Raw genomic sequence first — 26826 nt, 5'->3', positions numbered from 1 at the left:
TATGCACATGATGTTGAGCGTGAACTCTGAACACCTTCCCTCAAGATCGACATCATGAAGTAGGCTTTCCCTCAAGATGATGATTCTGGGGAATTTTAGAAGGACTGAACATTACATTCCATCACACCCCTTTAATGGGAATGCCCTTCCTCTGCATCAAACCAAGAGCTAGTCGGTGTTTCTCAAATAGCTCTTTACCGAGTGGTTTGGTAAAGATGTCTGCAACATTCTCTTTGCTATCACAATCCTACAGTGTGATGTCACCAAGTAACACTCTTTCTCTGATGAAGTGCTCTCTGACATCAATGTGCTTTATCTTGGAGTGATGTACTGGATTCTTGGCCAATGCTTGAGCCGATTAATTATCATAGTATATTGTTGTTGGCTTTGACTCATCAAAGTAATCTATTTCTGACAATAGTCTTCTGAGCCATATAGCATCACATGCACCTGTAGTGAGTGCTCTATATTCTCCTTCAGTCGAAGACAAAGAAACAGTTGGTTGTTTGTTTGACAACCATGATATAGCACCTTGACCAAGGAAAAATGCATATCCCTGTGTCGATCTCCTGGTCTCATGATCTCTGGCATAGTCACTATCACAATATCCCATGCAACCATGGATGACTTCCTCTGTATTCTATTCCAAACTGTCTTGTACCTCTGATGTATTTCAAGACTCTTTTGGCTGCATTTCAGTGAGACTATTTTGGATTTTCCATAAATTGTGCTAGTGAGCTTACTGCATAACAAATATCTGGGTGAGTGATAGTTACATATATAAGAGATCCGATGAGCTGCCTATAGTACCTGTCATTGACTGTAGGCTTTTCTGAATCTTTTGTAAGTTTCAAACTCTGTTCCATGGGAGTGGCTACAATCTTGCAATCTGCCATATGAAACTTCTTGAGGAGACTGTCAGCATACTTGAGTTGACTCATGAATGTGCTATCTGAATCTCTCCAGAACTCAATTCTAAGACAATAGTGCATAAGTCCAAGATCTTTCATGTCAAACTCTGTAGATAAGTCTTGTTTTAATTTTATGATGAAGCTATCCTTGCTTCCTGTCACAATCAGATCATCTACGTACAAAAGTGCAATAGTAACGTATTCCCCTTGAACTTTGTATTAGAGAGTATGATCTGCATTGGACTTCATGTCCCCTAGATCAGCAAAATACTTGTCGATTCTATTGTACCAACTTCTGGGTGCTTGCTTTAAGCTGTAGAGACTCTTCTTGAGATGGCAAACCTTATTCTCCTTTCCTAGTTCAACATAACCTGCTGGTTGTTGCATGTAGACTTCCTCGTCTAGGTAACCATTGAGAATTGCCTTCTTGACATCGAGCTGATACACATTCCATCTGTTGAGTATTGCTAATGATATCAAGAACTCTATGCAATCCATCTTTGCTACTAGAGCACAAGTCTCATCATAATCCTAACCATATTGCTGTGCAAATCCTTTTGCAACTAGTCTGGCTTTGTATCTTTGAATACTGCCATTTGGATTGTACTTCACTTTGCATACCCATTTGTTTGCTATGGCGTTCTTTCCCGGTGGAAGTACACTAGCTCTTCTGTAGCCATGATGGTAGTCATAAGAGCATAGTTGGTGGTTTCAACTTGAATTGCTTTGCCTTTCTGAGCATATGTCGATCTGGCTGGAGGTCTGCTTTCCCTGCTGTAGCGGCTCTGTTGGGGGTGATGCTGGCAATTCTTGCTCTTCTTCATCAACCTTTTCTATAGATGACTCTAAAGTTGATGCTTCCATCTCCTGTGTATTTGAGGTTTTCCATTCTGATTCCTCGTCAAAGATTGCATCTCTGGAGATAATGACCTTGCGGTTGATGGGATCATACAACTTGTATATTCTTCACTGTAGCCAACCATGATGCATTTGCATGACTTTGTATCCAATTTCCTGCGATGATCAGCATGTTTGTGGGGATATGCTATGCAACCAAATATGCGGAGATGCCCAATGTGTGGCTTGTGTCTAGTGAATGCTTTGTATCGGTTGGGTAGGAAGCCGATTAAGCAAATAGTTTGCTGTGAAGAGTAACCGACAACATGTTCGGTGGTCTCTTTTCGATAAGTTCGAATAAAGAGCAACCGAACATGTTATCGACAATAAGAGACCACCGAACATGTTATCGTCTTCACTTTGAAAAGAGCGAAGAACACGAGCTATGATGTCACGATTGGTGGTAGAATTCGAGGAAGCAACATCGAGCCATTCAGGTAAATACCAGTCTCGAGTCTTCACAAGCTTTAGCCTGCATCCTAAAGTTCATAGAGTGACAACCATACCAACACCTCGAGAGATGCATGCATAGCGAAAGTAATGCCCGATCACTCCGATCTGAGTAGTCTATGGGCTACAACAAAATGCAAGAAAAGGAGAGACAGTGTAAGTGAGGAAGTCATTGCAATAGTGGTGATGTTTTGGCACAAAAATACGAGAGTTTATCCAAATAACAAGGACATCTGTAGAAAGCAGATGGGATGCAAGATGTTTGACGAGCACATCATACACATGCTTGATACAATACAGGTCAGTGGTTGCCTAAACCATCCCGGTGGTTGTTTGCAAAGTGCTATACTAAAATAGTCCCCTTTAAGCTGGTTCTCTTTATCTATTATCAAAATTCAGCCACCGAGCTAGTGACCACAAATCCTAAATGAATTGCAAGCTATAGAATCATACTGTATTATTGGAAAATGTCCATCAAATTATAAAGTCCAAATTAGGGAAACATTTTCAAATTATAACGTCCAACTGAGTGAAGCAGTCATAAGAAAATACAACCTTTGAATCCAACTAAATACAACATTTTCAAATTATTAAGTCCAGCTAAGTGAAGTAGTCATATCCAAGGACGGGACAAATGGTGAATTATATACTTTAAAACTGAAGTTATATAGAAAAGCCAAATGTCTAGTCAGCCATTAAGTTATATACCCGGGTAGTATACAACCAAGTTTTACTCTTGACTTCGAAAAGAGACCACCAAACATGTTATCGTCTTCACTTCGAAAAGAGACCACCGAACAGCCATAGTGACGGGAACTACTTTGAATAAAGAGCAACCATACATGTTATCGACGATAAGGCAAATTGCGTGTACTTTATCTGGCGAGCCCATCTTGTTCACCGCCTCAAATCAGTGTTCCAACTGCCAACGTCTATTCAATGCTCATCCATTCGTAGCAGAAAAACTAACCTCTTCCTTGTTTAACGACTGCCAATCTGTCTCTCACCATGAAATTACCACATGGCTTCTTCTTTCTTCGAAGCCTGATGCTGTAATGGAGTCGCTGTCTTGGCTTCCATAAGATTCGTAGCACAAGAACGAACTCCCCACAACGGATCTAGACATCATTCATGCAGTGCAAAATGCCTGTTATAGTATATACTATAGTCTTTCCCGTGTAAGTATGAGACGGAGTTTGAACATGACTGTAATTTCTATAAGGAGTATACAAGGTCGGCGGCCCTGAGTTACAACACAAACCAATCCGAACGTATCTCTATTCTTTGTAGAATTAGACTACGCTGCAGTTGCTAGGAGAAGCACTCCTAGGCCTATGTGAATCATTGACTGTTCAATGATGTGCTTTATAGATTTCACCGTGTCTGTAGTGTCATCAGATATGCCCACGCTCTTCTTCCAAAGCTGCAAGACTTTGGCGTGAAGTGGTAGCAGACTCAAAGTCCCGGCCGTGGTGTACGCATTCGCTCTGACACCAAGAAAGCCGATCTGTGCAAAACATGAACTCAAACTACATGTTAGATAGATCGGTAACGTCCTAATTTTCGGAGTCCGACAAACATAGTCGTTGGGTTGATGATCATTGGTGTGTTCTTACCAGCAACGCATTTGCCGCCGCTAGACATACACTAGCAGTCAACACTCCAATTTTTCCTCCGAAGCGAACTGCCAGTGTTTTCACTCCAGCCGCCTTGTCTCCCACCATATCCTCCACGTCCATGAGGATTTCACGACTGAGAATGCACAGGAAGAAAAAGAGAGCTACAGCGATGGTGGGGTTTCCAAGGCGATCTTTGCCGCCTGCAATTTCGAGAAGGTGTCACAACGTTGATCATGCAGTCTTACAGAACCTAGAATGAATTGCAACTTAAGATGGATTCATTACCTATGGCCATAGCTCCAGCCAGAATTGCAGAAGTGATCACCCCGCACACGACCACATTCTTTACCACTGTGAGCTTTTTGAAGAAAGGCGTGTAGATGTAGCTTGCAACCGTAGCCCCTCCCACCAAAAGACTAAGATTCAAAGGCTCCAGGTAGCATAACCCAATTACTACTGCACCATAAAGGCAGCCAGCAACCGACCTGCATGAGAAGTGCCCAGAAAAGTGTTGGCGCTCTTGATCAACAAAACTGGCTCTAATTCACAACGAATTTTGTGTACAAGAGATTCGATAGAAACTGTCTACGACATGATACAAAAGAGATAAATAAGGGTAGTCTCAGAGTGATGCAGGGGCCAGAAACTATTCAATACTTTACAATATTGGAGGAACTTACATCGTCGGGTTGGATTTGTCCTCTAAGTAGAGGCGTTCTTTTTCCATTTAACCTATCAGTTCCAGATCTGTAGTCGAATATGTCGTTTGCTAGCATCGACGCTACGGTAATTAGCGCGGAGCAAGACGCATTGATCCATACGGATGATCTCATCAATACACCTATAGTTCGCCCGGCAGCCATCCAGCTTCCCAAAAACACCAGAAACATAGAAGGAAGGAAGTTCTGCAAACGACTCATCTCCATAATGCCTGTAGTAAACCTACACTTACCCAGTGCAACCACATTATTTTTTATATTCCTTGACGAAAAAGACCTCGTTAAGACGTGCGTCTGGCATGTTCGATTGAAATTTGATCAGTGCAGTATTTTCAAATGATGTTTGTATGGTTGGAACACCACGGAAAGCATGAAGCGAGCCTCTCGTAAGATTTAAAATTTCATATTGGGAGTACTGAACTTGGTGGTGTATCATTTCGTGCTGCCATACCTACCTTACATAGTCATAAAACTTTTGTTCTGCAGAAGCTGGGGCTGTTACAGCAACGATATCATGGTTTCTAAGGAGGTTTTGGTGTTGATCGGATCTGTGATTCAAATTCTGGTCATAAGGATAGGGGGCATCATCAACTGAACATAAAAGTGGTCGCAAGGCGTGGTTATACGGGAGTAGGCAGTGCTTAGATGGACGATGAAGTGGGAAAGTGCTACCACTGAGAGACTCGTCTACTACGGACTTAAAAGAGTGAGACCTAAAGATTGATGTAAAGGGCGCACAAACCAAAGCAGGTGGATGGCACGAGCGACAGACTAATGAGTTAAGTTGGCCAAATGCAGAAGAAGCAAGCGGTCTGGGAGGTGATTGGATTGAGAGGTTGGGTTGATGCTAGAAGGAAAAGGAGGGGAGGTGACGAGGATGGAAGCAATTAGGGAGGGTGTGAGCCATGAGGAGAGGTGCGAAGTAAAACAAGAATTGGCAATGAAATGATGCAATGCAACCTTCGAGTGCTTAGATACTTTTCCTCTCGTCGTAGTCTGCTACAGATGAGAACAGCCATGTGGCATCAACAGCTGGCACGGGTGCGATGAGTCTTGAAGTGATATAAAATGGTTCAACGGTTGTTCACGCAGGGCAAATTAGAGCCTAAATTAGCCCCTCTTCACACGCACACGAAATTGAATTTGAAACCTGGTTAGAATGAAAAACCAAAGTTTTGGTATTTGGGTAGGCCAAAAACCAAAGGTGATTGCTCTCTTTTCAAAGGTAAAATATTTTTATGGTAGGCAGCCTAGGGAGAAGTTTGGGTTTCTTGAACTCTCATTGAGCCATGTGTTGTAGATATAGACCATTGATGCAGATTGATCTGAACCAAGTAAACATTAAAGATTTTTAAGAAATAAAAGCCTTGACCTGAGCCATCAAGTTTGACAAGCATGCTTTTTCACCTTGCTTTCTAGTCTTTTAATAGGGTAATGCATGCCTATTTCAGGACTCGAGATGGGTTTCAAGCATCATAGTTCACCATGATTCTTCTAGGCCACTCAACATGATGGGACAATACTTGGGTTTCACCATCAAGACCTCAATCTCAGCCCTTACAATTCGAATTTGATGGTAGTTCATATTTGCGAAGTTTTGTTGAGAGTCGCCCTGTCAAGGAGGATAAGAGAATTGCTTTGGGGGAACAATTAGCGTCAGAAGTATTTGGAGATGGCTCTTGCATCTTGGGGAATAAGAGAATTGCTTTGGGGGAATAAGTAGCGTTGGAAGTATTGGCAAATGGCCCTTGCATCTTGAAAGATGATGTTGTAGTGCTTCTTTGAGCTACCGATTGTGTATATAAAACCGAGAGCATCTCATGACCTGTGGCAAAGCTTCTCGAGCTAGGAGCCAAGAAAGACTTGATGTAGGTGGAAATTCGAGGACGATCTAGCATGGTGCGACCAGGCTTCCTCTTCCTAGCAGGTGAGGCCCTAGAATCCATCCACACAACTACACCCACTGCTCAATCAGATGAGGCTGGCACATGTGAAAATCCCTATGTATCCAAGTAAGGGGTGATTGAATTCCTTTGTAGAAGCACGACTATGAAGGTTTGCAATAATGGAATGTGACTTCTTGGAGGCTAATGAGACGGTGGGGGAAGATGAAAAAAGAAAGAGGAGCCTAACACACACCTTTTTAGCTCAAATCTTCTTGCACATAGACAAGCACCATGACAACGACTGCTCACCAATAAAAGGAAGGAATTGACAAACGAGCCGTTGGAGAAAGAAGGAATTGGCAAAAGGCAGTTTGAGAAGAGAGCAGACGTTTGGTGCATAACAATCGAACTATGTCTTTCAAATCAAATTGAGCTGAAATCTAAAAGGACTTCAACAAGATATTGCTAGGAAGTTAGGATGCTTAGCGCCAAAGTTGAATGAAACTATACTTGCAAGTAAATACCATGATTAAAGCTCATGAGCTTAAAACCATGTCTCTCTTTGTATCTGTGTTGGAGCTTGAACGAGATTCCAAGCCTCTTCGCTCACCTTGCTATTAGTTTTGTTGCAACAAAGATCCATTTGCTTCAAGCATATTTGCAAATACCACAACTCTTCAGAGCTTGAATACTTGAGCATTGCTACTGATTTGATCGAACCATAGAAAAATTGCATTGAAGACAGAATGTCGATCGAATTTAATGGAATCAAATAGAGAAATGAGGAATGTCTATCAGCTTTATTGGAATTGTTACACGGACAGATTGTTTGCCACCACCTTGTCAAGCTCAAATTCATTAAGCACCAAAAAGCCCATTTTGCAAAAGTAATGTTTCAAGACATTATAACGTACAAGACACGTGAAGAAGGGAACGATACACCTTCTGTTCTCATTGTCTACTTGCATGCATGCTCTTTGAAACTACTGGATCTTCGCGAGACGTTGTAATGATTGGAGTGACCGAATGAGAAATCAGGCCTCCATTGTACCAAAGCACGTAAATCTTGGCAACCACATGGCGAAGATCTTTTGAATTTCTATCGAGAGTCCAATCTCTGTGCCAACACTAGCAATATTTCTGAGGTTGTGCTATCACTACAAGGCATAGGCCATTTTTCGATGAAAATACCGACGCTTTTTACATTAAAATTGTTTTTTTTCACGAGCACAAACGTCGCTATAAGTGTCGCTAAAAGCGTTGGAAAAGGACCGTCGCTATAAAGCGTCACTATATAGCGACACTGGCAAACGTCGCTATATAGCGACGATGCAAATGTCGCTATATAGCAACACTGTTAATCGTCACTATATAGCGACACTGGTAAACGTCGCTATATAGCGACGTTTAACAGAAGTAAAAAAAAAGGGTTAGTGGGGCTAAACAGGGCTTCCTTTTGGCCCTGTTTAGCCCCACTAATCCTTTTTTTTTTTTGTAATTACAAAACAAAGTTTTTTATAACAAAATTTCCCTTGCAAAAAGGGTGATACAAAATCGTTCTTGTGAAATGATGAGCAACAAAAGCATATACATGTCGGACATATACAACATTGTTTGTAACAAAATTACCCTTTCGAAAGGGCGATACAAAATTGCTCAAACGAGCGGATATACAAGATGCTACTACCACTACTACTCATCCGAATCCGAATCATCCTCATCTTGTTGGCCTGTTCCTTGGTCCTCGACACCTGTGTCTTCTCCCTCGTCCTCGCCACCTGCATCTGATCCTTGGCCCTGTTGATCGCTCACCTCCGATGATGGGACGCTTGAGCTTTGACCCTAAGAGTGAACCATATAAATCGAAAATTAGATTGGAACTTAATTAATTAAAAAGTGAGATTACAAGTAGGAGTAAACTTATACCATGCGAGCAGCCACCTCAGCCCAATCGACTGTCGCTCCCATTGCCTCTTGCTCAATGAACCACGGCTTTGTTCCTATCCGAAATGCGTGTCGCATCTCTGCATCTCTAGGAAGATGACCCATCGCAGCTTGCTGTGGATCCAATTTACGAGAGTTAGAGTTAGCTAAAGTGCATGTAATATGTAGTAAAACAAATAGAATAATACATTAAATGAGAAGAAGTAGACTTACCACGGTTGCATCGAACACATACCGTCCGCCTGCACCAAAGTGCAAAGTACCTACGATGTTCAGCTGTCTCTTCACAGCCCTCCTCTGACCCTCGAACATTTCGGGATGGTCCCTATGTTGCTTCTTGAAGTACTTCCAATCAGCTTTGTCTGCCCAGCTGGGTTTAGCCAACCCCTTTGTGATGGAAGTATGCAAGGTTGATCTACGATGCTTCAGGACCAAACCCATGCGCTCTCGCATATAATCGTTATTAAACTCCACATTTGGCGGATTAGGGTATCTTTGTTTTAACTCATCGATCACTGCTTGCTTCTTTTGGGCATCTTGATACCGCCAATCGGTATTTATGTCACTCTTGAAGTGATGACTCATCAACCTCCTCATGGTGGCCATCACTGCTTTGCCCTTTTTATCTTCTATTATCTCTCCGGCAGACGTGATTTGATAGGAGAGATCCTCTAATGAGTAAGAAGGACTGACGGTAGCAGAGTCTGAAGGAGTGGAAGCTGCGCGAGCGCTTCCGAAGCGAGGAGTAGCAGTGGGAGTAGGAGAGGGAAAGGGACCTGACTGATACTGTGTCTCCGGACCAAGTGGAGACCTAAAGGAGCGTAAGTGTGTTGACTCGTCTACATCTCCTGAGTCAGCACAACATGAGCCACCCATCCTACTCTTCCTTCCCTTGCGAGAGGCATGCGCAGGTGATGATCCCGCGGTCAAAGGGGAACGAGGGGATGGCTGGGCAGTACGTCCACCCGTCGGTGTAGGGGAGGGAATTGCTGAGGTCCTCTGAGAGAGCAGAGAGAAGAATCTCGCTACCTCCTCATCGCTCGTCTGCGCTACAAACTCATCGGGACTCCCGACAAAGCCATGCGCGGCTAGCAAAGGAGTTCCCCGAGGGGTAGTTGCAGTGCTACGTGAAGAGGAGTCAGACCAGGGGTAGTCATAGTGCTAGGTCCAAGAGGAGTCGGACCAGGGGTAGTCCTCGGGGTAGTCGCCTGAGAGGAATCAAAGTCCTCTGGAGCATATAGATCGTGAGCTCTCCTCCTGCGAGGCTGTCCGTACTCATCGGATGAGCGATGTGATCCCATGTCTAACATAGACACAAACACAAAAACAAAAAACAAAAAAACAAACATAAGCATAGGCATAGGCATAGGCATAGGCAAGAAGAAAGAAGAGGGAAAGGAAAGAAGAGGGAAAGGAAAGAGGGAAAGAAGAGGGAAAGGAAAGAGAAGAGGAAGAAGAGGGAAATAGAGAATAAGAGTTAGAGAGAATAAGCTCATGCTTATGCTTATGTGGAAATAGAGAATGAGAGAAGGGGAGAGAAGCATAAGCATAAGCTTATGCGGAAATAGAGAATGAGCTTATGTAGAAATAGAGAATGAGAGAAGCATAAGCTTATGCGGAAATAGAGAATGAGAAAAGGGGGAAATAGAGAAGGGCGAAAGAGAGAAGCATAAGCATGAGCTTATGCGAAAATAGAGAAGGGGAACAAGAGAAGCATAAGCATGAGCTTATGCGGAAATGGAGAATGAGCTTATGCGGAAATAGAGAATGAGAGAAGCATAAGCATGAGCTTATGCTTCTCTCATTCTCTATTTTCGCATAAGCTCATGCATAAGCATAAGCTTATGCAGAAATAGAGAAATAAAGAAGGGGGAAACTTAAGCATAGGCTGATGCTCATGCATGAGCATAAGCATGACCTTATGCTCATGCATGAGCATGAGCTTATGCAAAATAGAGAAGGGGGAAATAGAGAAGGGGGAAAGAGATGAGGGGGAATGAGAGAAGCATAAGCATAAGCTTATGCGAAAATAGAGCATGAGCTTATGCGGAAATAGAGAAGGAGAGAAGGGGGAAATAGAGAAGGGGGAAAGAGATGAGGGGGAATGAGAGAAGCATAAGCATAAGCTTATGTGGAAATAGAGAATGAGAGAAGCATAAGCATGAGCTTATGCTTCTCCCATTTTCTATTTCCGCATAAGCTCATGCATAAGCATGAGATTATGCGGAAATAGAGAATGAGCTTATGCGGAAATAGAGAATGAGCTTATGCGGAGATAGAGAATGAGAGAAGCATAAGCATGAGCTTATGCTTCTCTCATTCTCTATTTCCACATAAGCTCATGCATAAGCATAAGCTTATGCGGAAATAGAGAAATAAAGAAGGGGGAAACTTAAGCATAAGCTCATGCTCATGCATGAGCATAAGCATGAGCTTATGCTTATGCTTATGCTTAAGCATTAGCATAAGCATAAGCTCATGCTTATGCTCATGCATGAGCATGAGCTTATGCGAATGAGAGAAGGGGGAAAGAGAGAAGCATAAGCATGAGCTTATGCTTCTCTCATTCTCTATTTCTGCATAAGCTCATGCATAAGCATGAGCTTATGCGGAAATAGAGAATGAGCTTATGCAGAAATAGAGAATGAGAGAAGCATAAGCATGAGCTTATGCTTCTCTCATTCTCTATTTCCACATAAGCTCATGCATAAGCATAAGCTTATGCGGAAATAGAGAAATAAAGAAGGGGGAAACTTAAGCATAAGCTCATGCTCATGCATGAGCATAAGCATGAGCTTATGCTTATGCTTATGCTTAAGCATTAGCATAAGCATAATCTCATGCTTATGCTCATGCATGAGCATGAGCTTATGCGAATGAGAGAAAGGGGAAATAGAGAAGGGGGAAAGAGAGAAGGGGGAATGAGAGAAGCATAAGCATAAGAAATAGAGAAGGGGGAAATAGAGAAATAGAGAAGGGGGAAACTTAAGCATAAGCTCATGCTCATGCATGAGCATAAGCGTGAGCATAAGCATGAGCTTATGCTCATGCATGAGCATGAGCTTATGCTCATGCATGAGCATGAGCTTATGCGAATGAGAGAAGGGGGAAATAGAGAAGGGGGAAAGAGATGAGGGGGAATGAGAGAAGGGGGAAAGAGAGAATAAGAGAAGAGGGAAAAAAGAGAAGGGGGAAAAAGAGAATAAGAGAAGAGGGAAAAAAGAGAAGGGGGAAAAAAGAGAAGCTCATGCTCTCATGCTATGCAGAAATAGAGAATAAGAGGGAAAGGAAAGAGAGAAGGGAAAAGAGATGAGGGGGAAATAGAGAAGGGGGAAATAGAGAATAAGAGAAGAGGGAAAAAAGAGAAGGGGGAAAAAAGAGAAGGGGGAAAAAAGAGAATAAGACAAGGGGGAAGAAGGAAAGAGTTTGAGGGGAAGAGAGGGTTCCTACGCCCATCACTGCAGCTAGCGCCTTAAGCGCTAGCTGCAGGCCAATGCAAATAACAAAAATAATAAATGAAAGAAAGAGGAAGCACTTACCTGAAATAGTATGTCCCGCTCGGTGTAGTGGACTGGCCCTACAAAAGAGAGAAAACAACCCATTTTTTCAAATAAGATGTTAGTGGAAGGAGGAGATTACAAAAGGAACTTCTTGAAGGGAGGAGATTGAGGAGACAAGGAAAGGAGAAGATTGAGGAGACAAGGAGAAAGAGAAGGAAGAGAAATACAGAAAAAAGAGGTGAGTTTTCTTTCTTTCTTGAAATCTCGTTTTTTGTTTCAATCCTTTCAAAACAAGCATGAAAACTAGTTTACAGGTTTAGCAATACAAGAAGAAACACTCACCAAACTAAAGCTAATAGACAAACAACCTACATTGTTGAAACAAACTCACCTCTTGAAGAACTTCCTTTCAAGAAACCAAAGAGGAAAAAGGATAGAGAGGGAGTACAAGAGGTAGGAGAAGGGTGAGGAGTGGAAACTAGAGTGGGAGATTGCTTGAAATAGGTGGGAGGAGATATTGGCTTGCTTACTTGAGAGATTAGGGAATAGTATGAACAAAACGCCACGCGTTTAGCGTTTCGGGTTTTAACCCACAGCATCGCTATATAGCGACGCTTATTCGTCGCTATATAGCGATGTTTTTAATTGAAAACGTCACTATATAGCGATGGAACAGAGGAAAAGGTCGCTATATAGCGACGCTTACTGTCACTTTTTTGATGTGGCTTCAAAAGAAGCTCACACATGCTATTTTATAACTGTTAATATCTCCTCTTCATGCTTATGTTGTGATTTTATAAGTGTAGATGGAAGGGACGAGTGGAAGCTCGTCCGATGATGCGCTAACACCCGAGAGCACGAAGTGGCTTACGGAGAGGTTATACTATCATTGCACTCATTGCAAGCGAGAAGTACGACATCAACGTCATATTATCATGCGCCACTTGCGGATGTATGGGGAGGAGCCGGAACCAGTACCCCCCATTGGTGTTGCACATGTTGATGGATCATCGGTAAGTCAAAGCTATTTAAGTTCGCAATCTTATTGTATACCAGGAAATAGAAGATCTTATATTTACACGAAATCTTAAAACAGGATGAGGAGGGTGACGAGGGTACACATGTACCTTCTCACTTTCAGCAATTTCAGCAAGACTATAGTCTCCCGGATGACGATGAGGGTATGGTCGACATGATGGATTCCATTTTTAGGGGCACTACATTCCATGTACACGTGATGTCAGAGTCTGAGGTCAAAATGCGAGAGTTGCAATCAACACAATTGTACGAGGGTGCTAGGATGTCTAAACTACGTGCTTGTCTCTCAATCTTGAATCTACAAGTACAGTATGGGTGGTCGGATACAAGTGTCTCGGCCTTAATGAGGTTAGCCCTTGCATTAATTTGACTCATTATTTGGATATTGTTTGTTTTGAGAATCATCATTTGGATAGTGTCTTTGTCATAGGTTGCTCCAGAAGATGTTTTCTGCACCAAATACCATGCCCGCATCAAGAGATGAAGCAAAAAAGATGCTAACAACGATGGGTATGGATTATGATACCATCCATGCTTGCCGTAATGATTGTATTCTCTTTCATCGTGAGCATGGAGATTTGGCTAGTTGTCTAAAGTGTGGGGAACAATGATATAGAGATGACTTGCAGGGTGAGCGGATACCGATAAAGGTCTTAAGATACTTTCCCAACATTGCAAGAATACAACACATGTTCCGATGCAAATCCATAGCGGAGTTGATGACATGGCATGCATCTCATCGGTCCACTGATCACACATTGAGGATTCCTGCAGATTGTGCAGCTTGGAAGCACATAGATAATCAGTGGCCGGACTTTGCGAGGGAGCCACGCAACTTACATCTTGGGCTAGCCATGGATGGCGTGAATCCTTTCGGGTTACGCTCGACATCTTGGTCGACATGGCCCATAGTCATGGTGAATTACAATATCCCACCATGGCTAACAATAAAAAAGGGACACCTCATGCTTGCACTACTTGTGCCAGGAAAGTACAAGGCAAAAAACATGGACATGTACATGGCACCTTTGATAGAGGAGTTACAGATATTATGGAGAGGAGTGCAGGTCTTTAATATTTCTAGAGCTCCTAGACATACCAATGATATTTTGGTCGGGGGTATCTTGATGTGGACCATGCATGACTACCCAGGATATGGAGAGTGCGCAGGTACGTGGTTGTGTCTTTACATGTACAATGAGGGATTATGCTTTTTTTACTCTCTTTTGCATGCATGTCTTGTACTAACACATTCATGCACGCGTGCAGGACTTGTTACAAGTGGGTACCATGCTTGTCCTCTTTGCGGACCGGCTCTGAAATCGGTTGCACGCTACTCCAAACATATGAGGAAAAATGTTTATGAAGGTCATGCTCGATACCTTCCGCTTGACCATCTCGCACATGGAGGTCAGCTTGATCCACCACCATCATATTTGAAGGCAAGTGATTGGATTCAAGCTTGGAGGGTGAATGGAGAGGAACCTCCTCCTAGTATAAAGAGGCTATCGATCTTTCACGAGCTTCCTTATTGGGGTCAGTTACAAATCAATCATCTCTTGGATCCCATGCATATCTTCAAGAATGTGGGGGCTACTATTTGGGCACACTTGGTTGGTTCCAAGGACTAGAGAGGAGTGCGAGAAGACTTGCGTGGTATGAATAGGATGTCTCGTTTGTGGCCCCAAGTGCATGCTTCGGGAAAAGTTGTCCTCCTGAAAGTAACGTGGATCCTCTCTACGAGGGAGGAGGCAGTGGTCAAGGCAGACATTGCCTCTTTTCAAACACCGACAGGGTACATGCGTTGCTTGAAAGGAGCATTTTCAAAGGACAATAAGCTTAGTGGCCTCAAGTCCCATGATTGGCACAAGGTCTTACAAGTATTCTAAGTAGAATTAGTGTACCGATAATCGTGATGCGTTAGCGTAATTATTTTTATGTTATATTGTTGACATGACTTCATTGTTGCTTTGATAGTTCATCCTCCCAATTACAATAAAAGGGTGCTTACAAGAAGATGTTAGAAATGCTATATTCAAGATCTGTGGTATTGTGAGGTATGCTTACTATCAAATCACATTATGTATTTTCTTCATGGACATGTGAAATAGGTGGATATCTCAAATATCTTACATATGCATGGACATGTGAAATAGGTGGATATCTCAAAAAGAGATCTCTATATCGAGCATCGAGAAGGCTAGGGTGGAATCCATCGAAGCCGTATGATTGCTTGAGAAGCACTTTCCCTCGAGGATTATGACAACTCAAGTCCACTTGCTTGTGCACATAGTTGATGAGGTGGCTATAGCAGGTACCGTTCATAGTCGATGGATGTTTTTTCTCGAGCGGTTTATGAAAACTTTAAAGGGGTTTTTAAAACAAAGAGCAAGACCGGAAGCAAGCATGGCAGAGGGATGGCTTGTGCAAGAGTCATTAGTATATATCACAGAGTTTCTTGCATCCACGGATCTTGATATGCCGCAAGCTTGGCACAACAAGGATGATGATCGCATCGTTGGCAAGGTTCCCCAAGGAAAAGGGATTGAAAGAAAGATGAGCGAAGAGAAAATGGAGAAATTCAATAAGTTTTGTATCCTCAATAGCCTTGAGATGCAGAAGTGGATTGAGAGATATGAAGTGGCCAAAGCAGAAAGAATAAATGCAAGGACGAGATTCAGAGTAATGTACAGGCGATCATAACCATATCCACGAGATCTGGCTCTTCTCCCTACTCACATGTCACTTGATTGGCTACAATTGGCTCTACGTAAAGCCGAACGTGATGGAGATACAATAAACGAGTGCGAGCGAGAGTTATCATCTGGATGTATGGTGCATGTAAGTTTCTTACCTCTTGATGTAATTAAGTAATTATTTGTGGCAATATATGCTATAAAATAGATGCATTTTCATCGTTTTAATGATGCTCTTTTACAGTACAAAAAGTACAGTGCATTATGGTCATATGGATGACATTTTTGCGTGGAACGCATCGATTCAAAGAGAGTCACGTATGATTGTGGAGTCATGGCTAACTTCACACAAGATAGCCGAGCAAGTGCTTTAGATACCAATCTTCTCTCCTCACAGTTGGATTATTGTGGAACCATATGCGACATCTATGAAATTGATTTCAGATGATTTACTATTTTCATTCTTGATGTAAAATGGTTTAGAACTACTTACAATGGTTCCCATGTGACAGTGAGAAAAGATAGTAGCGGTCTCTTTGCAATAGACTCCACCAAACATTGGACCGATGAAAGTGATACTTTTGTTCTTCTGGAGCACTGTGAGCAGGTGCATACTAATGATTTAATTAGTCGAAGCTTTCATTTTTAAAGTCCATTGATACATGTACTTGAGCATAATTTCATATATATAATTGACGACATTTGGCACTCATCTTCAATATAGGTGGTTTTTCATCCGGATCGTTCTAATCCAAGATGGTGGTACGTGATCCAAGTTGCACCACGAAGTAAGCAAATTTTTGAAGATCGAGATGTGGATATGGAGATACCACTACTAATGCCGGATCCAATTGATGAATCTAGCGAAGAAGATGTAGATCACCATATGAGCCAAGAGGAAGATGCACATAATGACATCGCACGGGAGGAGGATGGAGATCACGATATTGACGAAGAAGACAACAATCATCAAGATCAATCACCACACTTAAGATTTATTGAAGAAGATGATCAAATACTTTTAGGTGAACGTACGATGCTAGAGTACGATGATGATATAGGAGATCAACTCGGTATAGAGTTGGAGATAGACTTGCTTGGTGCCTTAGACTTGGCTCAAGATGAAACAATTGATGTAAATGCTCTTATTTGATTTTTCTCATCTCAAACTTGGACATGAATATATGAGCTTCAAAGGCTTGATGTACATGCTCTCATTTTTTTATTCTCTATGAGCTCAAACATGTATGAAAATTTAAAAAAATTTGTCATTGGAAAAAACTAACTTTTAAGGCCTATATAGCGACGATTTAGGAAACCCACTTTTTATACTGATGATTAACGCTAAGCGGGTGCTAAACGTCGGTACGTAGACATCGCAATAGGATCCGTGTGTAGTAGTGTATGTACAGTAGGCTAGGATGTTTGTTACCATCAAGGGTTTTCTCTAGATTGCAAGTAAAGCTTCACAAAGTCTATGCAAAAAAGAAGAGCCCAAGCTTTCCTGCGGAAGATGCTTGATATCATTTTCAGAGAGCATGGATGTAGTGCTTAGGTAAGTAGGGTTGACAAATGACTGGGAGGACAAGCAATGGGTCGACTTGATGCTTCATCACCTGAGGCCAATCTAGGAGCATGAGGTAAGAGTTGATTCAACTTGATGCTATTGTTAAGATCACTTGAAAGGATCTTGATGAAGTCTATGGCAGAACAAGGCCTTGTGGAGGCATGAGAATTGAGGAGGACATCATGACGAAGGAGGTTTACAAATATCTTGACAGAGCTTTACTGACAATGACAGTCGGGATATTGCACTGCTTTTGATCATCCAAGACTATGCTCATCTAGAATGCTCTACTTCGGACATCCTCTAATGATAGTTGTCTTTTTGTTTTGTCTAGAGTCTACTGAATGATCTGGGATGTTGGAATCATCCTGCTCATAGACACACGCAGATCCTCTCAATGTCACAGTGGCAAGTTTTTGGGATATTGTCTCTCGGCATTTGAGTATGATTACGACTATTGACATTTAGGTAATATGTCAGTTTCTTATTCATTCACGAGACTTATCCTCGGTGCTCATATTCTCGATGTTTATATTCTCAACATTAACTTGGCACCCAAGGAAGGGCCCATTCCCTCGGATTATACTATCTTTGGGGAAGGAATCGCACCAGCTCCCTGCCCACACTATGTGTGGTTATAATAATTATATATTAAATATTATAATATAAATATTTTTAATTACTCGTCTATTCAAAATTTCTTTTTTTCAATTTGGATTCTTACAACATTCCTTTTGTTTAATGCATGTTATCAATGTGAGGGAGCAAGGAAATCCAAGATGGATGCAAGATTGAAGGATGACTGCACCGTTATTCAAATGGTTGTAGTCCATGTGACAATATTGTGAAAACTGCAATGAGGATCAATTATTGTATCGCCTTATTCATGTATTTGTTGGACTTCAGCTTCCAAAATCTGGACATCACAAAATCAATAATAAATCACCACCCATGACATTTGGAGGGAGGATTGGTTCCTGACAGACCCTGTGTCACATCCCATGTCCTCTATTTTACTCATTCTCTTTTTTCCTTAAGCAATTGATAAAATAGTAGGATTCAACTTCAATTTCGAGTTAGTAGTTACGTGCTCCACGATGGAAAGACTACCTATGACAAATCTAGTTTATTATTATTTGCATGAATTTATTTAGTGTAATGCAAGCATTGGTGTACGTTTGTTGTTTAGCATGGCTTTAAAGGAGGAACTTGCACAATGTTTGACTTTATTGGGGTTGTTTTATTACGCTGATTCTTTTTGTGGTTCATAGGCTACTGCACTATTGAATGCCTATTGAATACTAATTGATGCGCACAAGTGTTGTGTGCCTATAGAATACTAATTGATGCCTATTGGATGCCTAGTGAATACTAATTGATGCACGCAAGTGTTGTGAGCCTAGAGATTACTAATTGATGCATGCAACAAGCTCTTTCCCTCAGCCTTGTCACAAATTACTCACTCTGAATCTATGGGTTTTAGCATCATCAAGACTCTTAAGTAGGAGGCTTCGCTTTCATTATGCTTCCTTTGTGACATTGGATGAACTCTTTGTCCACCTTTTGTATGGAAGAAACAAAAGACATTCGAATCTGATTGGATGAGAGAGATGACAAACAATTATGACGTATGCCAAAGAATTGCCAAACCCCAACACAAGGAATTCAATCCCCCTAACCAAAGTCATGGCACAAGAACCGTTTGAAAAATAGAAAATTGACTTTGTAGGACCGATACATTCTACTAATAAAGGAACACTAGCCCGTTACATAATTGTGGCAACTTGTTATTTCAGTTAATGGGTTGAGACAAAAGTAGTACACAAAGCTGACGCTAGAAGTACTGCCAAGTACCTTAATGAAAATGTGATCACATGGTATGGTTGCCCCTTAGAAATAGCCTCTGATCGAGGCACGCACTTTGTCAATGAAGTGATTCAAGAACTTCTCTTAGGATTCATGGTTGTACACCAAAAGAACACTCCCTACTATTCCCAGGGGAATGGGCAAGCAGAATCTACCAATAAAACCTATGCATTATTCTCGCAAAGGTAGTGGAACCCAAATGCTCTAACTGGGCAGAAAAGATGAACTTTGCCTTATGGGCCTAACCACTTTCAAGGTCAACATAGGTCTTATGCCATTCCAACTAGTATATGCAGGTTCGGAACGCAGTAGTTTCATTAGAATTCATTATCCCCAGTCTTTGAGTGGTAGTATAGGAGCACCTTGGTGATAAAGAATCTCTTGAAGCACAACTACTCCAACTTGAGAAGCATACTGAAAGGAGATTAAGAGCCTACCATGCAATGACAACAAAAAATAGATAAAGAAAGGCATGGTTTGATAGGAATATCAAAGACAAGGAGATTAATGAAGGTTACCTTGTCTCACTCTACAACGCCAAAGTCCACAAGGGTAAACTAAAGTATCAAGGTCAAGGACCTATTAAAGTCCAGAAGATTTCCCCCATTGGCATTGCGCTCCTAGAAAATTGACGATCAATGGCAATGGGTAGCAGACTCAAATGCTAGTACCACAACTCACAACTCATCCACAATAGCTTGCAAGCCAACTCGACAAAAATAAATATTTGGGAATCTCAAATCCCCCCTAGTTAGAACTATATTATTACACATGCACTCATGAGCATATGTACATTTTTGAACATATAGGTAGACCTAATCTATTTTAATCTAGGGCTCAGAAGTGATGACTGGTCCTAGCTTCCCTATGTATTCTAGAAAATAAGTGCAATGTTAGTCCTTGCCTAGTTGTTAGGTCACGTGCACTCTCATGCATATGAATAAGTCACGTGCACTCACATGATTTTGAATAGGAACATAGTAAACTTTCATTTCACATTCTTGAAGTATGTAATGAATTCACATCACACACACGTCTTCATGCACAAATTTCACACTTGCATACAAACTGATCTACAAGTTGAATGATTAGGGTATAATCCTATCCAAAATCGATGCATGATGGGAAAAAATGCAAAAGCTCAAGAAGATTCAATGAAAGAGACCGCAGCCTCAGCAACGAGACTCTTGCCAAAGTTCACAACCATCTACCTCTTCTTGACCAAAGTGAACCCAATAATTTGTGGTGCAAAGCGACAGTGCTAAAGGAAGAGTCAATGCATGAAATGAAATAAGAAGAAATACCAATGTAGCCTAGATCTCCCTCCAACTATACGACTATTGATGCAGAAAAGTCCCAGGAATTTTTGTGGCCACCTCCATTGGCATATGCACTTTCCAATGCCACAAAAGACTTCGTAGGGAAAAGGGGACTTGGTACCTTATTTGATCTTCTAGAATTCCTATAGGAAACTACTACCTCCAGGGATGCATTGGACAGTAAATATGGCTTTATCACTATAAATCAAAGTCCACTAAATATTATTCTTGCTTATACAGTAATCCAAAGGGATTTCTCACTTCTAACTAAAGGGGAATAACACCCCTCAAGGCCTATAGATGCCAAACTTCAAGAAATTCTGCATCTCCTCCCCAAGGGCACCAAGTTCCATAGGGGTGGAGTAATACTTTGTACAATCATCGACCCTAGACTCAAGGAAACAACTACATTCCTATCCACAATCTTGGGTGGCAAGTGTGGAAAGAATCGATCCCTTCCACTCTGCACATTTTTTTGCTCAGTAGGCAACTAAAATAACAATGGATCCAATATTTGGTCATCTTCTTCACAGAGAAGATAGATCGTTAATCTGGCCAAAAATGTAAAATTCCCTACTTATTGGCAGTAATCATCAGTAAAGAGGAGCAAGAAAAGGACATGGCTCTACGCTTGTCACCAAAACCTCTTGAGATTCGGACATCCTCATGTCACCCATTTGGGAGCAATCCCAATCACCTCCTCATGCCACATTGCCTAATGAAGATTCCCAAGAGTCCAACAATTACCTCCAATGGAGGTAGGGAATAAGGAATTGCCACAAGAGATGCCATAGCTTGGCACACAGTTGCAACCAATAGATCTCCATCAGCAATAAGAGCCAAAGGCTACATTGGTACAAGAACAACTTGGCAACATCATGGCATCTCCATGGCATACAATGAGCCGCAAGGGGATCTACTACAAGATCAACAATGATGCATAGGCACCTCATGTATCAACAATTTTGACAAACCTCATCACCGTCTTCCATCCTCAAATATCAAGCCAATCGGATGCTCCAAATGTAAAAAAATACTCACTAGCTTGGCCAAGGGGCATCATACTCAAGAATTGGAATGATAGACTATAGTAGACATCCAAGACAAATTCCATGGAATCGAGATAGAGGTCACAACACTTCCAGCCCAAATAATGGAGAAAGAGGTTTCAGAAGGGTGGATGAACCAAGCTCTCCAAAATTAGGAGAAAGCAGTGCTTGACATCACTTCCACCCTCTAGTAGAAAGAAATACAGCTATTAGTAGTAGTTCAAGCTACAACAATCCTATTGAGACCACCAATGACTACTTCACCTCAACCCATGCTCAGCAAATGAAGGAACTTGTACAAGCTAGGCTCACACTAGTCCAAAAGCCATAATTGCCAGGAGAAGCTTGTAGATCAACAAGGACATGTCAACTTACATATGAAAAAGCTTAAGGGTGCATATACATCGATCTATCATAAGTATAGGGAGACATCTGATGAGCTGCACTTCCGTAAGGCTACAGCTTGAACACTAATTGCTATTGCACCAATGGATGAGACAATAGATGAATCCCCACTGTAGTGCATGATCGTACTTTACCAAGAGTCTATGGCCTCTCTACAAGAAAAAGATCATGTCAGAGGATGTGCACTAATCCAATAGAAGAAGCTCCTACTCAAGATCCTATCTACTCATCCAAATATTAACATGAGATTAGTCCATAGGGGAAAAAGCCTGAGAAATCTCAACAATAGAAGTGGAACAGAAGAGGATGAGAGAGAGGGAGATCTACAAGAGAGCCACACAATTTTTGGTGGGTGCAAAACACCCTAATCTTCTATGTCATCCATATATATATATATATATCTGTGTGTGTGTGTGTGTTTTAGTATTGTACATAACCGGGGTTAAGGTAGAGTGGCCTTGAACCCCCCTGAACCCCCACAACCTCCCACTTAAAGGTCAAGGTTTTTTTAAAGGAGAACAACCATTGGACATACTATCCTGTTGAGATATCGAGCTCCACTCATGATATGCCAGGGTGACCGTTGTGCATTTATGTCACCAACTTGTTAGCTGCAGATGCGATTGGTACACTGCCCATGAATAATAGCTAGATGATAGCTATCTTTATGTACTCTAGTTAGTGGCTTAGTTAGTATGCTACCTAGGTTAGCTGAGTTTGGTTTGAGACCCACATATAGGGTTCACCTATTCGTTTTGTACTAAGAGAGAGTTCTTTTGGCTTTCACAACTACGAAGAGGAAAACTATTTTCAGCCTCCACCTTTGTGTGTATTCCGCCATTGTGTATGTGAGAAAGCTGCAAGTGAGACTCCTTACTTCTCTCCCACTCTCTTCACATGGTATCAGAGCTTGGTTGGTGGTAAGGAGCTCAAGAAAGCAAACCAAGTTCGCGGTGTCTTGGTAAGAGGATCAGTGTTGCTTTCCTTTTTCGAGTTTGGGAGCAAATCTCTATAGGTAGCAGAGCCAGAAAGTGCAAGAGTGCACTGTCTCAGATTGGGACGCCCTTTGCGGTGTGGTGAGAGGGCAGTATGTGCTGTAGGAAGAGGCAAAGCCCCGGTGACATTATTTTTTTGATTCGAGGCCATTTCGGGGCCCATTTTGGTGGTGGAAGTTTTCCATAAGCACTCAGAAAAGTGCCCTGTTTTTGCTGTGCGACCACTGTTCTGCAGGTCGGTGAAAAGTTACCACAGAAATTGCATCATATGCCTGTGCATAGAGATATTGGGAGTGACAGAATCATTCTTATTGCTTGCAAAATCATCACTAGGAAGTGACTGTGTGGTCAAATACCACTTTCGTCAGTTTTGCAGATTTGCCCTTGTGAGGCAGAAGTTGTGTTTTTTGCAGTGTTCTGTAATGGCGTCTGATGCTCTTTCATATATACTCACTAAAAATCTTGACAAGAATAACTTCCAAGCATGGAAGTTTAGAATGACGAATTTCCTAAAGGGAAAAGGCTATTGGGAGTTCATTACTGGAGCTGAACAAGAACCAGTTATTCCTTATTTTCCCAATCAACAGGAGTTGCATGCATTTAAAGGCTGGCATGAGAGAGCCAAAAAAGTTATGTACTTGCCTTCTATCAGTATTTCAGATTCTATGATTGTGCATATTTAGGATGCAAGCATGCCAAAGGAGGCGTGGGATACTTTTGACAAAAATGTATAGCACAAATACGCAAGCCAAGAAAATGCAGCTCAAGCAAGAGTTGCATAATGTGCAGAGAGAAAATATGAGCATCAATGACTACCACATGAAGGTGAAGAAGATTGCAGATGCACTTGCTTCCATTGGGTCGCTAGTGGAAGATGATGATTTACTTTCCGTGACCTTCAATGGTCTAGGAAAGGATTATGCACAATTCCGGACATCCATTGCCGTCCGTGAAAAATTTCTTGATTTTGAGGAGTTGATTACTCTTCTAATTTTTGAAGAGTAGAGAAATGGTGGTGCATCTTCTTCAGGAGGAACTTCCAAAGAAGTCTTCTTCTACTGAAATGCTGGAAGAGGTAGAGGCAGAGGTAGAGCAAGCCGATCTGGAGGCCATGGTAGAAATCAGAATATGCAACAAATTCAAGAGGACTAGTCCTATGGAGGAGGAAGTGGTAACCTTAGAGGTAAGGGGAGCCAAAGAGGTCTTGGTGGATGGCAGAGAGGCCAAAATGCAAATAGAAATGTTGAATGCTACTACTGTGGTAAAATGGGTCATATGGTTAAAGATTGCTATAAAAAGTAGAATGACATCATGACTGGAAAATTACAGCAAGGCAATTATGCATCCTCTAGTAGACAAGGTGATGATAGAAATGAGCAGACTAATGGCCAATTGAGGTGCAACATCTACTTTTTTGTCGTAGATAGCTATAGCAGGCATGACATTTGATCTGTCCTGGGCAATGGCAAATGGCATTCTCTACAGCTAGATTTTGTATGCACAAACACCCCAAAGCAAAAAACGTGCACAAAGTGGTAGCACGCAATCCATTGGATACAACAGTCATCTATGATCATGTCAAACTCTGCAGATAAGTCTTGTTTTAATTTTATGATGAAGCTATCCTTGCTTCCTGTCACAATCAGATCATCTATGTACAAAAGTGCAATAGTAACATCTTTCCCTTGAACTTTGTATTAGAGAGTATGATCTGCATTCGACTTCATGTCCCCTAGATTAGCAAAATACTTGTCGATTCTATTGTACCAACTTTTGGGTGCTTGCTTTAAGCCGTAGAGACTCTTCTTGAGATGGTAAACCTTATTCTCCTTTCCTGGTTCAACATAACCTGCTGGTTGTTGCATGTAGACTTCCTCGTCTAGGTAACCATTGAGAATTGCCTTCTTGACATCGAGCTGATACACATTCCATCTGCTGAGTATTGCTAATGATATTTAGAACTCTATGGAATCCATCTTTGCTACTAGAGCACAAGTCTCATCATAATCCTAACCATATTGCTGTGCAAATCCTTTTGCGACTAGTCTGGCTTTGTATCTTTGAATACTGCCATTTGGATTGTACTTCACTTTGTATACCCATTTGTTTGCTATGGCATTCTTTCCCGGTGGAAGATCACATAATTCCCAAGTATTATTCTTGTACAAAGCATCCATTTCTTCATTCATAGCACTTTCGCATTCTGGCTTGTCTACTGCATCTTCGAAGTACACTGGCTCTTCTGTAGCCATGATGGTAGTCATAAGAGCATAGTTGGTGGTTTCAACTTGAATTGCTTTGCCTTTCTGAGCATATGTTAATCTGGCTGGAGGTCTGCTTTCCCTGCTGCAGCGGCTCTATTGGGGGTGATGCTGGCAATTCTTGCTCTTCTTCATCAACCTTTTCTGTACATGACTCTAAAGTTGATGCTTCCATCTCCTGTGTATTTGAGGTTTTCCATTCTGATTCCTCGTCAAAGATTGCATCTCTGGAGATAATGACCTTGCGGTTGATGGGATTATACAACTTGTATATTCTTCACTGTAGCCAACCATGATGCATTTGCGTGACTTTGTATCCAATTTCCTGCGATGATCATCATGTTTGTGGGCATATGCTATGCAACCAAATATGCGGAGATGCCCAATGTGTGGCTTGTGTCCAGTGAATGCTTCATAAGGAGTCATACCTTGTATCGGTTGGGTAGGAAGCTGATTAAGCAAATAGTTTGCTGTGAAAAGTAACCGACAACATGTTCGGTGGTCTCTTTTCGATAAGTTCGAATAAAGAGTAACCGAACATGTTATCGATGATAAGAGACCACCGAACGTGTTATCGTCTTCACTTCGAAAAGAGCGAAGAACACGAGCTATGATGCCACGATTGGTGGTAGAATTCGAGGAAGCAACATCGAGCCATTCAGGTAAATACCAGTCTCGAGTCTTCACAAGCTTTAGCCTGCATCCTAAAGTTCATAGAGTGACAACCATACCAACACCTCGAGAGATGCATGCAGAGCGAAAGTAATGCCCGATCACTCCGATCTGAGTAGTCTATGGGCTACAACAGAATGCAAGAAAAGGAGAGACAGTGTAAGTGAGGAAGTCATTGCAATAGTGATGATGTTTTGGCACAATACGAGAGTTTCTCCAAATAACAAGGACATCTGTAGAAAGCAGATGGGATGCAAGATGTTTGATGAGCACATCATACACATGCTTGATACAATATAGGTCAGTGGTTGCCTAAACCATCCCGGTGGTTGTTTGCAAAGTGCTATACTAAAATAGTCCCCTTTAGGCTGGTTCTCTTTATCTATTATCAAAATTCAGCCACTGAGCTAGTGACCACAAATCCTAAATGAATTGCAAGCTATAGAATCATACTGTATTATTGGAAAATGTCCATCAAATTATAAAGTCCAAATCAGGGAAACATTTTCAAATTATAACGTCCAACTGAGTGAAGCAGTCATAAGAAAATACAACCTTTGAATCCAACTAAATACAACATTTTCAAATTATTAAGTCCAGCTGAGTGAAGTAGTCATATCCAAGGATGGGACAAATGGTGAATTATATACTTTAAAACTGAAGTTATATAGAAAAGCCAAATGTCTAGTCAGCCATTAAGTTATATACCTGGGTAGTATACAACCAAGTTTTACTCTTCACTTCGAAAAGAGACCACCGAACAGCCATAGTGACGGGAACTACTTTGAATAAAGAGCAACCGAACATGTTATCGACGATAAGGCAAATTGCGTGTACTTTATCTGGCGAGCCCATCTTGTTCACCGCCTCGAATCAGTGTTCCAACTGCCAACGTCTATTCAATGCTCATCCATTCGTAACAGAAAAACTAACCTCTTCCTTGTTTAACGACTGCCAATCCGACTCTCACCATAAAATTACCACATGGCTTCTTCTTTCTTCGAAGCCTGATGTTGTAATGGAGTCGCTTTC

At 41.6% G+C, this 26826-nt stretch overlaps 1 protein-coding gene across 1 annotated transcript; it reads right to left on the bottom strand.

The window, feature by feature from the left end:
* Positions 1 to 3555: 3555 nt before the first annotated feature.
* On the bottom strand, positions 3556 to 26562 carry LOC147900313 (uncharacterized). The gene is made up of 6 exons (XM_087376617.1): positions 26503 to 26562; positions 5052 to 5158; positions 4535 to 4819; positions 4163 to 4362; positions 3875 to 4077; positions 3556 to 3765 (listed from the first exon to the last, which is right to left on the bottom strand). The coding sequence occupies exons 1-6, from the start codon at positions 26560 to 26562 to the stop codon at positions 3556 to 3558; spliced, it is 1065 nt and encodes a 354-aa protein (XP_087232743.1).
* Positions 26563 to 26826: the final 264 nt, after the last annotated feature.

This window comes from Dipteris shenzhenensis, chromosome 7 (genome assembly GCF_047967505.1).
Source record: "Dipteris shenzhenensis isolate YYH24624 ecotype China chromosome 7, Dip_SZ_1.0, whole genome shotgun sequence".
Classification (NCBI taxonomy): Eukaryota; Viridiplantae; Streptophyta; class Polypodiopsida; order Gleicheniales; family Dipteridaceae; genus Dipteris; species Dipteris shenzhenensis.
This window is presented reverse-complemented; position numbering and strand designations above follow the sequence as displayed.

Bases quoted from the DNA above. Each gene is read 5' to 3' on its own strand.
- LOC147900313 (XM_087376617.1), bottom strand. From the start codon at position 26,562: ATGGCTGTTCGGTGGTCTCTTTTCGAAGTGAAGAGTAAAACTTGGTTG. The intron at 4,363-4,534 runs GTATTGAATAGT...CTTCTCATGCAG, and splicing joins AGTTCCTCCAATATTGTAAA to GTCGGTTGCTGGCTGCCTTT. The intron at 4,078-4,162 runs GTAATGAATCCA...TCGAAATTGCAG, and splicing joins GGCTGGAGCTATGGCCATAG to GCGGCAAAGATCGCCTTGGA.